The sequence below is a fragment of the Bos taurus genome, chromosome 25, assembly GCF_002263795.3.
Source record: "Bos taurus isolate L1 Dominette 01449 registration number 42190680 breed Hereford chromosome 25, ARS-UCD2.0, whole genome shotgun sequence".
In the NCBI taxonomy this organism is placed as follows: domain Eukaryota; kingdom Metazoa; phylum Chordata; class Mammalia; order Artiodactyla; family Bovidae; genus Bos; species Bos taurus.
The window spans coordinates 16,980,035-16,994,018 of record NC_037352.1 but is presented as its reverse complement, the minus strand read 5'-3'; the positions used below and the strand labels follow the sequence as shown (position 1 = coordinate 16,994,018).

General features: G+C 46.9%; 1 protein-coding gene across 1 annotated transcript in view; it reads left to right on the top strand.

The window, feature by feature from the left end:
* The first annotated feature begins 4,010 nt into the window (after positions 1-4,010).
* TMC7 (transmembrane channel like 7) overlaps positions 4,011-13,984 on the top strand; it is a 60,810-nt gene continuing 50,836 nt past the window's right edge. Inside the window, exon 1 of the mRNA XM_002698015.7 lies at positions 4,011-4,352. Coding sequence (XP_002698061.3) covers positions 4,175-4,352 — 178 coding nt within the window. The 5' untranslated portion in view covers positions 4,011-4,174. The remainder of the gene's footprint in view (positions 4,353-13,984) is intronic.

The window sequence follows — 13,984 nt, the reverse complement described above, 5'->3', positions numbered from 1 at the left end:
AAGAGTTGTCTCATTGGAAAAGACCCTGATGCTGGGAGGGATTGGGGGCAGGAGGAGAAGGGGACGACAGAGGATGAGATGGCTGGATGGCATCACCGACTCGATGGACATGAGTTTGAATGAACTCCGGGTATTGGTGATGGACAGGGAGGCCTGGCGTGCTGTGATTCACAGGGTCGAAAAGAGTCGGACATGACTGAGCAACTGAACTGAACTGAACTGAAAGGGGAATTAAAAGATGCTTGCTCCTTGGAAGAACAGGTATGACCAACCTAGACAGCATATTAAAAAGCAGAGACATTACTTTGCCAACAAAGGTCCGTCCAAAGCCATGGTTTTTCCAGTAGTCATGTATGGATGTGAGATTTGGACTTGGTGGACATGAGTTTGAGCAACCTCCAGGAGTTGGTGATGGACAGGGAGGCCTGGTGTGTTGCAGTTGCTGGGGTTGCAAAGAGTTGGACATGACTGAGTGACTGATCTGAACTGAAAGGGAATCAAGAATTCCATGTTGGATTCTCCTTTCTGTCCTACTTGCCATCCTTCCGTCTGAATTTCTATTTTTCCGGCTACCAGCCTTTCTCCCCCTTCTACTTCCTCCCAACAGGAGAGTTCTGTGACCTTTTCCCAATGAACTACCCTATTTCTGTTCCTGTAAAATCAGTGATCACCTGAAAGGAATGAGTCTCCTTCAGGATTGTTGTTGTTTTTCAGTTGCTCAGTCGTGTCCGACTCTTTGCGACCCCATGGACTGCAGCACGCCAGGCTTCTCTGTCCTTCACCATCTCCCCGAGCTTGCTCAAACTCATGTCCATTGAGTTGGTGATGTCATCCAACCATCTCATCCTCTGTAGTCCCCTTCTCCTCCTGCCCTCAATCTTTCCCAGCATCAGGGTGTTTTCTAATGAGTCAGACACTAATGAGTTGCACACTCCTTCAGGATCGGGGCTCATTGCCCTGCCCCAGAGAGAACCCAGGGCCTCTCCTGGCTTAGGATGCAGACCAAGCCAGGACCATGTGCCAGGTGAGACATAGGAGGAAGACAGTGCCCGGAGTTGGGAGCCTCCATCCATCTACTTCTAAATCTGTGGGCTGGGATCAGGGGCTGAGAAGTGGACTCTAGGGAGGAAGGGAAGATGTCAGCTGTTGATGTTGACCTTGATCATCTCTCTGAGGAAGTGTTTATCAGGTATTTTGCAGGTAGTTACTTGCCGTAACCTGCCCTCCCTTTCCATAATCCTCCTTGGAAGGGAGCCCTGTGTGTAGCCCACACTTAAAGACTGGGTAGCCACACTCCACCTCCTTGACGTATCTGCATAACTTATTAGAATTCTTCTGCATAGGCAGTTTACCTCACTTTCCATTTAGGCTTCCCTCATAGCTCAGTTGATAAAGAATCCGCCTGCAATGCAGGAGACCCCGGTTTGATTCCTGGGTCGGGAAGATCCACTGGAGAATGGATAGGCTACCCACTCCAGTATTCTGGAGCTTCCTTGTGGCTCAGCTGGTAAAGAATCCTCCCACAATGCAGAAGACCTGGGTTCGATCCCTTGGTCGGGAAGATTCCCCTGGAGAAGGGAAAAGCTACCCATTCCAGTATTCTGGTCTAGAGAATTCCATGGACTGTATAGTCCAAGGGGTCACAAAGAGTCGGACATGACTGAGAGACCTTCACTTTCACTTTCCCATTTATTTAATTTGGCAGTTACCTGTATTATATACAAACGTATGTGTGCTATGTGCTGAGTGGATCAAACTCGGGTCTGTTATGTCTCCTGCATTGGCAAGTAGATTATCTACCACTAGTGCCACCCAGGAAGCCCCACACAAACCTATACATGATTCAATTCAGTTCAGTCACTCAGTCGTGTCCCACTCTGCGACCCCATGGACTGCAACACACCAGGCTTCCCTGTCCATCACCAACTCCCAGAGCTTGCTCAAACTTGTGTCCTTCGAGTCGGTGATGCCATCCAACCATCTCATCCTCTGTCATCCCCTTCTCTTCCCGCCTTCAATCTTTCCCAGCATCAGGGTCTTTTCCAAGGAGTCAGTTCTTCGCATCAGGTGGCCGAAGGACTGGAGTTTCAGCTTTAGCATCAGTCTTTTCAAGGAATATTCATGACTGATTTCCTTTGGGATGGACTGGTTAGATCTCCTTGCAGTCCAAGGGACTCTCAAGAGTCTTCTCCAACACCACAGTTCCAAAGCATCAGTTCTTCAGTGCTCAGCTTTCTTTATGGTCCAACTCTCACATCCATACCTGACTACTGGAAAAACCATAGCTTTGACTAGACAGACCTTTTTGGCAAGGTAATGTCTCTATTTTTTAATATGCTGTCTAGGTTGGTCATAGTTTTTCTTTCAAGGAGCAAGTGTCTTTTAATTTCATGGCTGCAGTCACCATCCACAGTGATTTTGGACCCAAGAAAATAAACTCTGTCATTGTTTCCATTGTTTCCCCATCTATTTGCCATGAAGTGATAGGACCAGATGCCCTGATCTTAGTTTGCCGAATGTTGAGTTTTAAGCCAATTTTTTCACTCTCCTCTTTCACTTTCATCAAGAGGCTCTTTAGTTCTTCTTCACTTTCTGCCATAAGGGTAGTGTCATCTGCATATCTGAGCTTATTAATATTTCTCCCAGCAATCTTGATCCCAGCTTGTGCTTCATCCATCCTGGCATTTTGCATGATGTACTCTGCATATAAGTTAAAGAAGCAGGGTGACAATATATAGCCTTGATGTACTCCTTTCCTGATATGGAGCCAGTCTGTTGTTCCATGTCCAGTTCTAGTTGTTGCTACTTGACCTGCATACAGATTTCTCAGGAGAGATGTCAGGTGGTCTGGTATTCCCATCTCTTTCAGAATTTTCCACAGTTTGTTGTGATCCACAGTCAAAGGCTTTGGAGTAGTCAATAAAGCAGTCGATGTTTTTCTGTAACTCTCTTCATCTATGATCCAACAGATGTTTGCAATTTGATCTCTGGTTTCTCTGCCTTTTCTAAATCCGGCTTGAACATCTGGAAGTTCTCGGTTCGCATGCTGTTGAAGCCTGGCTTGGAGAATTTTGAGCATTACTTTGCTAGCATGTGAGATGAGTGCGGTTGTGCGGTAGTCTGAACAATCTTTGGCATTGCCTTTCTCTGGAATTGGAATGAAAACTGACCTTTTCCAGTCCTGTGACCACTGCTGAGTGTTCCAAATTTGCTGGCATATTGAGTGTAGCACTTTCACAGCATCATCTTTTAGGATTTGAAATAGCTCAACTGGAATTCCATCACCTCCACTAGCTTTGTTCCTAATGATGCTGCCTAAGGCCCACTTGACTTCACATTCCAGGATGTCTGGCTCTAGGTGAGTGATCACACCATCGTGGTTATCTGGATCATGAAGATCTTTTTTGTATAGTTCTTCTGTGTATTCTTGCCACCTCTTCTTAATATCTTCTGCTTCTGTTAGGTCCATACCACTTCTGTCTTTTATTGTGCGCATTTTTGCCTGAAATATTCTCTTGGTATCTCTAATTTTCTTGAAGCAATCTTTAGTCTTTCCCATTCTATTGTTTTCCTCTATTTCTTTGCAATGATTACTGAGGAAGGCTCTTTTAATCTCTCCTTGCTATTCTTCGGAACTCTGCATATACGATTACATTTCTTTATTTGGCATTTATATTTCGTAATTCGTTTTCATTTTATCTTTTAAACTATCCACGGATAGAGGCAGAGAGGAAACGTGGATAAAGTTCAAAGATAAACGAAGTAAACTGAAAAATCTTTCCTTGAACCTTTCTCACCCAGCCTCCCAGCTCCCCACTCGAGAGTCATCTTATGTGTTTATAAATATGTACAAAGATATTCCTTCTTCTTCGTTTTTTTTTTTTTTTTTTTTTGTACCCAAACAGTAACTTACTAGATACACTTGTTCTGAGTCCTGGTTATTTTTATTACACTTTTAAAAATCCGGGAGTTAGCCCTTTATCGCGGCCGCTGGATGGAGCCCGTTCCCGGTTCTTCCGGCTCTCCACCCGCGTCTCCCATTCCAGGTCCTGGACGCCGCGCGGCTGCACCCTCCGTCGGATCCTGGCCGGTACCTCGCGACCCTGCTCGGCGCGGCTCCGGGGGTCCCGCGCGGCGGGCGTGGGAAGGGCGCCGGCGCCCCGCCCCCGCCTCTATGACGTCGGCGCCGGAACCTGGAATCCCGGCTCCCGGAGGGAAGGCCGGGAGGCGGCGACAGCTACCGGAGCGGGTCTCTGGCGGTCTCTCGGGGGCGTGGGGCGCAGTCATGAGCGAATCCAGTATCAGTGCGCTCCCGCCCGGCAGGCCCAGCAGGCAGCCCTTCATCCACCAAGGTAGGGCGGCGGGGACCGGGCGCCAGGCGGCGGGCGGGCACGCGGGCACCCGGGCGCGCGGTGCTGGGAGCTCCGCGCTGGCCGGGCCCCCTCCCCACCTCCCGGCTTGGAGGAAAGCGGCTCTTTCTTATTCCTGCTCTCGCTCCTCCAACCCATCCTCACCCCATTTAGGGACCTCTCTGCCAAAAGGAGCACTGGAATGGGAGTCCCGATCGCTGTGAGTTTGTCTTCCCAGAGCTGGTCGAGGAGCCACCAGCTAGCCTCAAAATCATCCTATAAATTAAATGAAAAGATTATGAGAGCCCAGCTAGTCCTCACATTCTAATACGAGGTGCTGCTGCTAAGTCGCTTCAGTAGTGTCCGACTCTGTGTGACGCCATAGACGGCAGCCCACCAGGCTCCACTGTCCCTGGGATTCTCCAGGCAAGAACACTGGAGTGGGTTGCCATTTCCTTCTCCAATGCATGAAAGTGAAAAGTGAAAGGGAAGTCTCTCAGTCGTGTCCGACTCTTAGCGACCCCATGGACAGCAGCCCACCAGGCTCCTCCGTCCATTGGACTTTCCAGGCAAGAGTACTGGAATATGAGGTGACTGCCTCCCAAACACATGAGGCTTTACCATTAGATGGGCTTAGAACTGAATTCTCCCTGGGCTGTTGATCGCTGTGTGATCTTTGGTAAGTGACTTACCCTCTCTGAACCTCAGCTTCCTTCAGTAAAATGGGAATAAGCTGTTGGTAGGATTGGTTGAGACAAAAATGTGTGAAGTGCCTAGGGCAGTGCTTGATACAAGAAACACACGATCAGTGGTAGCCAGCCACGTATTATATGCTTTTCCTTTTTCCCTTAGGTAAAAGTTAAGAAAGTGTATAGCTCTGTGAATTTTTGCATAAATGTGTAGAACTGCTACTCAGTCAAGACAGTGATGTTTTCAGCACCCAGCAGGCTTCCTTCCAGCATTTGTATATTTGCCCTTAACAAAATGCAAGACCCCACTGTGAAGTTTTATCTGCAGCGTTTTTTCTCTTTTAGTTTGAGAACAGAGATTTTGTTACAAGGATTTACAGTAAAATATATGTGTAGATTTGGGCATTGCTGCTGCTGCATTTGGGCATTGGACCCTTCTAATTGGATTGATCTCAACATTTAGAAGAAAAAAAAAGAGAAAAACACCTTGAGAGACCCAAACTCTGGGAACTTGCTCAGGAATCAGAATAAAGAAGTCAGCCTGGAATTGACGTTAATCATTTTCTAATGCATTATAATGACTTCCCTGTAGCTCAAATGGTTAAGAATCTGAAATGAAGGAGATCAATATTCGCTCCCTGGGTTGGGAAGATCCTTTGGAGAAGGAAACAGCAATCCACTCCAGTATTCTTGCCTGGAGAATCCCATGGACAGAGAAGCCTGGCGGGCTACAGTCCATGGGGTCGCAGAGAGTCAGACACGACTGAGGCATATATATATAACATCAGTCCAGTTCAGTTCAGTTCAGTTGCTCAGTCGTGTCTGAGTCTTTGCGACCCCATGAATTGAAGCACGCCAGGCCTCCCTGTCCATCACCAACTCCTGGAGTTCACTCAGACTCACGTCCAAACATAATGCATTATTAATAGTGTTGTTATGAGCTCAATTTCAGCCTTTCAGTAATAGCTATTCAAGTACTTTCCACTTGATTTTTTATTGCTCTTATTTTGTCACAATTCATCACATTTAAGATGCCAACACTGGTTTCCCATACAGAAGGCATGAGATTCATCTTTTTTATATCTTTGCTGGGTGTTCACAGGGGTCTCTAAGCATCTTTTCATGAGTATTATAACTAGCACCTCTGATTAAAAGATTCTTCCCTCTGCCTGCAATGCAGGAGACCACGGTTCGATTCCTGGGTTGGGAAGATCCCCTGGAGAAGGGAACGGCTACCCACTCCAGTGTTCTGGCCTGGAGAATCCCATGGACTGTGTAGTCCAAGATTCCCCTGGAGAAGGGAAAGGCTACCCACTCCAGTGTTCTGGCCTAGAGAATTCCATGGACTGTATAGTCCAAAGGGTCGCAAAGAGTCAGACACAACTGAGCAACTTTCACTTTCCCTTGGCTTGAACAGATGATATTTTATGACCTTGTACCCACAAGCAGGAGTGGGGGACTCAGAAGGGACTGTGTTTATAACTTTGTTGCACTTTGTAAACCATGACGCACTGTATGAGCATCATGGGAGGACAGCTGGAGGGAGGCAGGAGACAAAGGGGCATCTGGTTTATAGAAATGGGAAATGTGTATCCTTCTTAATGATAAAACAGATCACAATGCTTGCCTTATTTTTTTCTCATGGTTTATTACATTGAATATAGTTTCCTGTATTATACAGAAGGATCCTGTTGTTTATCCGTTCTGTATATAATATTTTGCATCTGCTAATCCCAAACTCCCAATCCATCCTTCCCCCAAACTCTTTCCCTTTGGCAGCCCCAAGTCTGTTCTCAATGTCTGTGAATCTGTTTCTGTTTCATAGGTAAGTTTATTTGTGTCGTATTTTAGATTCTACATATAAGTTATATTGTATGGTATTTGTCTTTCTTTTTTCTGACTTACCTCACTTAGTATGATGATCTCTAGGTCCCATATGTGTGGCTGCAAATGGCATTCTTTCTTTCTTTCTTATAGTTGAATAAACAATATACTTGATTGGCTCAGTGGTAAAGAATTCGCCTGCCAGTGCACAAGACCAGGGTTTGATCCTTGGGTCTCGAAGGTCCCCTGGAGAAGGGAATGACAACTCACTCCAGTATTCCTGCCTGGGAAATCCCATGGACAGAGGAGCCTATTGGTCTACAGTCCATGGGGTCGCAAAAGAGCTGGATACAACTTGGTGGCTAAACAGGGCTTCCCTAGTGGCTTGGACAGTAAAGAATCTGCCTGCAATGCAGGAGACCCAGTTTTGATCCCTGGGTCTGAAAGATCCCCTGGAGAAGGGAATGGCTACCCACTCCACTATTCTTGTCTGGAGAATTCCATGGGCAGAGGAGCTTGATGGGCTACTGTCCATGGGGCTGCAGAGTCAGACGTGACCAAGCAACTAACACTTTCACTTAACTTTCACTTAGTGACTAAACAACAGTACTTCCTTTCTTAATTAAAACTTTACAGTGGCTTCCCACTGCTCTGAGAATAAATTTACGGCCTCCAACAAGGACCCTAGCACACCTCTGCAGGCTCTCATCACCTCCAGCCTTACCTTAGCCCATCTCGCTCCAGTTACGCTGACTGCCTTGTCATTCCTCCAGCATATCAATGTCATTTCTGCCTCAGGACCTTTACTTCTGCTGCTCTTTGCCTGGAGTACATTTCTCTTTGATCTTCATATGGCACCTCTTTCTGCTTCCTGCCAGGTCTCTGCTCACTTGTCACATCAGAGAGACAGACCTCTGGAGTCTTGTTGTCTGCAGAAGTGGCCCATCCCTCTTACCCTGACCAGTTACCTTGCTTATGCCTTCAAAAGCACTTAGCACCATCTGAAGTCATCTGGTTTGAACATTTCCTCATTTATTTAGCTCTTGTCCCTTCTAGACTGTGGGTGATATGAGAAGCAGAGGCTTTTTCTTGTTCCTCTGGGATGTAGAACAGCATCCGGCACATGGTACCTGCTGAACATTCATTGAATAAATGAATGATGGGCTGTACCTGATTTCTCTGAGGCAGCAGTGAGTGGTAGCATGAAGCATGATCTTAATTCTCTGCCCAGGAATTGAACCTGGGTAGCCTGGATGAATACCAGGAATCCTAGCCGCCACCAGACCTGCAAGGGCTAGAGGCTAAAAGCTGTTTTTCCCTGGATCTTTGCCCCCAGGGGAAATTCTTTTCTCACAGAGGCAAAAACTGTAAATGCAGGTATAATGTTTAATATTAGAGATACATCACAACCACAAGAGGGAGAGAACAGAGAGAAATGGTTTAGTTAAGATGGAAGAAAAGCAGAGATGCACACCCATAGAGAAAGGGTTTGAACATCCCCCCTAGTGAGGAGGAATGCAGAAAAGAGGTGGTTAAGTCATTTATATAGACCTCCCCTACATAGGTCTGCAACTGTTTTTCCAAGATGGATTTCAGCCCAGAGGCCTATGTGACACCCTTAGCATCACATATTATGGGGTGATGTCTCCTCCTTTTTGACCCCCAATGTCTCCCTTGCCCCAGGGATGGGAAATATATGACCCTTTAAAGCATTTAATCTCACTCTGTCCCTGCCACAAAAATGACTAATGTCTGGTTATTAACCCTTTTCCAGTTGCTGCTTTCTATATCAAGGTGTAGATCTCGAAATATAGACAGGAGTCTAGTCATAAATAGGTAGTCCTAGAGCCTGATTGTCTCTTGCTTTGGGAGATATAAACGGGACTGGAGCTCATCTTCTTATGCCAGGAGGTTGAACAGGAGGCTAGTTGTAAATGCCTAGCCTAGGGCCCATCTCCTGCCTCATACCTGCAGCCACAATGGGAGCTGTAGTGTAGTTGGTTTTGAGTCTAGACTTTGGACTCCCAGATGCCCATCCTCTTTTTCCCGTTTACTGGTTTTGTCCTTGAGAAAGGCACGTAAGTGCTTGGTGCCTCAGTTTCCTTATGGATTAAATAATGATAAAACCTACTTCCGGAGTCATTTCAAGGATTCAGATAATTTACATAAATAAGTACTTATATCATTTATCTATGCTGTGTAACAAATTATCCCTACGTTTAGAAGCTTAAAACAATAATAATCACGTATCTCCCAGTTTCTGTGGGTCAGGAATTGGGAAATGACCTGTCTCAGCTTTCCTGGCCCAGAGTCTCTTGTGAAGTTGCAGTCGTGGGGTCAGCCAGTGTAGCCATTCAGTCATCTGAACGCTTGCCTGGGGCTGACGGATCCCTTCCAGGATGACTTGCTCACGTGGATGGGCGGACACTGGCTGTTGACAGGAGGCCTCGGTTCCTCTCCATGTGGACCTCACAGAGGGCTGTCTTAAGTGTCCTCGAGACACAGTGGCTGGCTTCTTCCAGAGCAGATGATCCAAGAGAGAGCAAGGTGGAAGCTGTGGTGTCTTATACGAGCTGGTCTTAGAAATCACTCTGTTACTTGTTTTGTTCCCATGGGTCAGCCCTGTTCAGTGTGAGTGGGGCCTGTTTAAAGGCATGAATGTTCGGAGGAGAATATTGTACTCTTCCTGGGGGGAGGGAGTGCATTCTGGGGACTGACTGCTGTGACCATGTAAGCATTAACTGTTGTTATGATGTCTCTGTTCCCCTGTGTTCAGTTCCTCAGTTGTGTCTGACTCTCTGCAACCCCATGGACTGTAACCTGCCAGGCTCCTCTGTCCATGGGATTTCCCAGGCAGGAATACTGGCCTGGGTTGCCATTTCCTCCTCCAGAGGATCTTCCTGGCTCAGGGATCAAACCCACATCTCCTGCATTGCAGGTAGATTCTTTACCACTAAGGTCACCTGGGAAGTCCCTTTGTGTTCCTACAAGATGACAAACATCCAGAGTCTTCACATTTTGCATCCTTGTTGGTAGTCAGTTGTATGTATAGTGGTTTGTTTGGGCGTCCCTTATTTTAGTGGACACTATGATTCTGGGATAATCGAAACGAAAAAGGATGGTTGGCCTGGAGAGTCTTAGGCAATGTTATGAAATTCCCTCTGTTCCATGAAGTTTAGACAGTGTCCCATAAAGTCTATCTCAGAAGCTTTTCCCAAATATTTTAGACCCTCTAAAATTACAATAAGCCATAACGGCTCCTTCCCCTTTCCTCTCTCATGACTCAGAATTACTCTAACCACATATGCCCAGAGAGACTGTTCCAGCCCATCAGGACTTCATTCCGTTCGGTTCAGTCGCTCAGTCATGTCCGACTCCATACCAGCCAGTAAATGAGGTGTGCAGTATGTGTAGGGTAACTGCATGCTGTTCCAGTCAGGAGTCCTTCAGCTAGCATGCATGCAGTGCCTTCTTTAGGGGAGGATGGAGGTATAATTCATGTAACAAAATCACCCAATTTGAAGTGTGCAATTTAGCACCTTGTAGTGCATTCAAAATATGAAACAACCATCACACCTCTAATTCCAAAATGGCTTCATACCCTGGTCTGCTAGTGTCACTGAAAGGATTTAATGAGATAAGCTTGTCAAATGGGGTTGAATGGTAGCTCTTGGTTTGATTATTAGCATGTTATCATTACGCTTATTAGGGCCTTTTCTAGCCCCTTATTATAAGGTTTGATGACTGCAGGTGTTCTAGCATTACCTGATAGACACTTATGTAGTTAAACAGCTATTTTGTGGGCTATTTTAGTCTGACAGATTGTATGAAATTTGAAGACAAGTAACCATTTGACCTGTAGTGGTTTTTCTGGTTTTATGTTTTTACTTTATCTGCTAGGTCCATTCATCCAGGTCACTCCTCAAAGGTGTCCTGGGTGGGAGGACTCTTGTTCAGGTCTGGACACAGACTGAAGTGGTTGGTTCTCTGGTGAGCCAGCCATCTGACCTGAGTGATATTTCCCCCCTCTGTCTAGGAGAGGCCGAGAGCTCCATCTGCCCAGCAGCTCAGGCCCAGATTAGGCCCAAAGGCCGCCCTCAGTGGCTTTTTTTGGTTTGTTTTTTGCAGGAAGTAAAGAATTTAAGGTATAAAAGGGGGAAATGACTTTTCAGTGCTGTAAACTTTGTTGCAGTCTGGCTGCTTTTAAAAGGAGCATTGTTTGGCTGTGGGACCACCCAGTCCTTCTGTGGGGCCGCCCCCACCCTCCTCCCAGGAGGAGGCCAGAAACTGACTCTGAGCCAAAAGCATGTACCAGGCGTGAGCCCAGTGATGAAAGAGGCGGGCGAGGGACGTGCTTTCATGAAGCTTCTAATCTAACAGGGGAGACCCTAAACAGAGGGAAATAGGATCAGAGACAGCTAAGCATAGCTGCTGAGAAGAAGATAAACAGGTGATGGTATAGAGAGGAGAGCGGCTGCCTGCTGACTCTCCAGGAGGGACCACTGAGCTGAGGTCCAGGGATTCAGAGGAGCCAGTGCAGGTGAGTGGGAAGAACAGGTGGGAAGAGCGTTCAAGAGGGGCAGTGAGGGCAGCAGAGGGCAGAGGTGGGGAGGACCTGAGTGCATCTGAGGAGGCCTCGGGCTGGAGCTTGGAGAGGAGATGGGATGAGCGCAGCAAGCTGGAGCCAGTTCCTGAAGGTCTGGCAGACTCCCTTAGCAGTTGAATTTGGGACTCGCATGTATAACTTTCTGGAATTCCTTACAGCCACTCAACGTAGGTGGTATTCAGTTTCAGTTGAGTCACTCAGTCGTATCTGACTCTTTGCAACACCATGGACTTCAGCACGCCAGGCCTCCCTGTCCATCAGCAACTCCCGGAGCTTGCTCAAACTCATGTCCATCGAGTCGGTGATGCCATTGAGTCGGTGATGCCATCGAGTAGGTGGTATTACTTGCCCATTTTACCTCCCTGGAAACTGAGGCCCTGAGAAGTTACTTGGCAAGCTACTGAAGCAGAAGGAAGTTAATGCTGCAAATCTAGAGCTGCTGTATCTGTGTATCTGTGACATGTTTTTTTAGCCAACCCCATGCTAATCACCAGGGGTATAAGGGTGAGTAAGACATGCTGAGGTCTTTGCCCTCATGGTTCAGACCTTAAGTCAGCCTTGGACAAAGCTCTTGTCTTCTCTGAACTTTCTGTATTGCAAAATGAGAGCAAAATGTAAGAAAAGCCCATCCTGAGGGTCACAGGAGATAACTATGTCAAGGGTTTGACATAATCATGGCACGTGGTAAATGCTCAGTAAAGGCGAGTGTGGTTATTGTCACTTCCAGGAATGTTGGAAATCATTTTTGGAGAGGTCCTAGCCAAGGAAGATAAATTCCACATAGGGAATCCTTAGCAAGAAGACCTCCTCCCCCAACTGCAGATTACGTTAAATTCATCAGTAAATAACCAGAGTCCTGGCTTCAAGTACATAGCACAGTATGCTGGGCACTGCTCTCAGCTCGGGGTCTGCAAACTACTGTTGTTGTGTTGTTTAGTTGCTAAGTCATTTCTCACTCTGCGACCCCATGAACTGTAGCCCGTCGATGTTCTCTGTCCATGGGATTTCCCAGGCAAGAACACTGGAGTAGGTTGCCATTTCCATCTCTAGAGGATCTTCCTGACCCAGGAATTGAACCTGAGTCTCCTGCAACCCATGGGCCTAGTCTGAACCACCACCTGTTTTTATGAAGTTTCATTAGAAAACAGTCATGCACATTCATTTATGGATTATGGCTGCTGCAGTGGCAGGTTGAATAGTTGTAGCAGAAACTGTGTGGTGAATAGTATTTACTATCTGGTTCTTTACAGAAAAGGTTTGCTGTCCTCTTTTCTAAGCACTTGACATACAATAGCCATTTAATCCTTAAGATGGCTATGTGAGGTGGGAACTGCTGCCCCTATTTTACAGGTGGGAAAACTGAGGCATGGAATGGTCAAGAAACTTGCCAGGTCACACAGGTAGCAAGTGGAGCTGGGGTTAGAATCCAGGCAGCAGGCTATGGAGCCAGTGCACTTAACCACCAGGTGGTCTTGTCACCTCCTTAGACAGACAGGATCACAGTAACTGCTCTGTGGACAGCCCACTGGATGCTCTACAAGCTTGGAAACCAGGAGACCTGGGTTCTGGGGCCTGCATGACTCCGATTGCCCTGAGCAGTTAGTCACTGCTCCTGAAGGCTTTTTGCTTGTCTGGTCATAAAGCCTTGGACCCAGTCATTCCCCAGGTGCCCCACCCAGGTGCCCAGTGGTGTGACTCATGCAGGTCCTCCCTGCCCTGCAGTTCTCAAGTCTGGCAGACGGAGGAAGCTCTCAAGGCCCTGGCTTCTCCCCTCTCGGACTAGACTCTGGACTCCTGTGAACGAGGCCCCTCTGTGTTGTTCAATACGGTAGCTACTAGCTATGAAGTGGAGTGAAGTGAAAGTCACTCAGTCGTGTCCGACTCTTTGCAACCCCATGGACTATACAGTTCATGAAATTCTCCAGGCCAGAATACTGGAGTGGGTTGGCCTTTCCCTTCTCCAGGGGATCTTCCCAGCCCAGGGATTGAACACAGGTCTTCCGCATTGAGGGTGGATTCTTTACCAGCTGAGCCACAAGGGAAGCCCAGATACTAGCTATATGTGGCTGTAAAGTGTAAATTGAATAAAGTCTGATAAAATTAAAAATTCATTTCCTTAGTCTCACCAGCCACATTTCAGTTATGCAGTGGCCACTCGTGGTTACCATATCAAACGGTACAATTATAGAACATTTCCATCACTGCAGGACAATGTGACCTGATACGTGATGTTCTGCCATGGGATACAGCCAGACTGACCTGTGTAGCTCAAGGACAAAAATAGCCACAGGGCTGCTCAGAGAGATCCTGAGTCAGATGATGTCATTCTTCCGTTAAATCTGAGTCAGATGATGTCATTCTTCTGCTCAGAATCCCCCTCAGTTCCTACCTTCACCCAAGTATGGTAACACCATTCCCCATAGGCCCTATGTGGCCAAACTTGTTTTTCCCCAACCTCCTACCCCATTCCTCTCTTTTTGCAGACTCTCCTTCAGCTACATTGGCCTCCTTTCTTG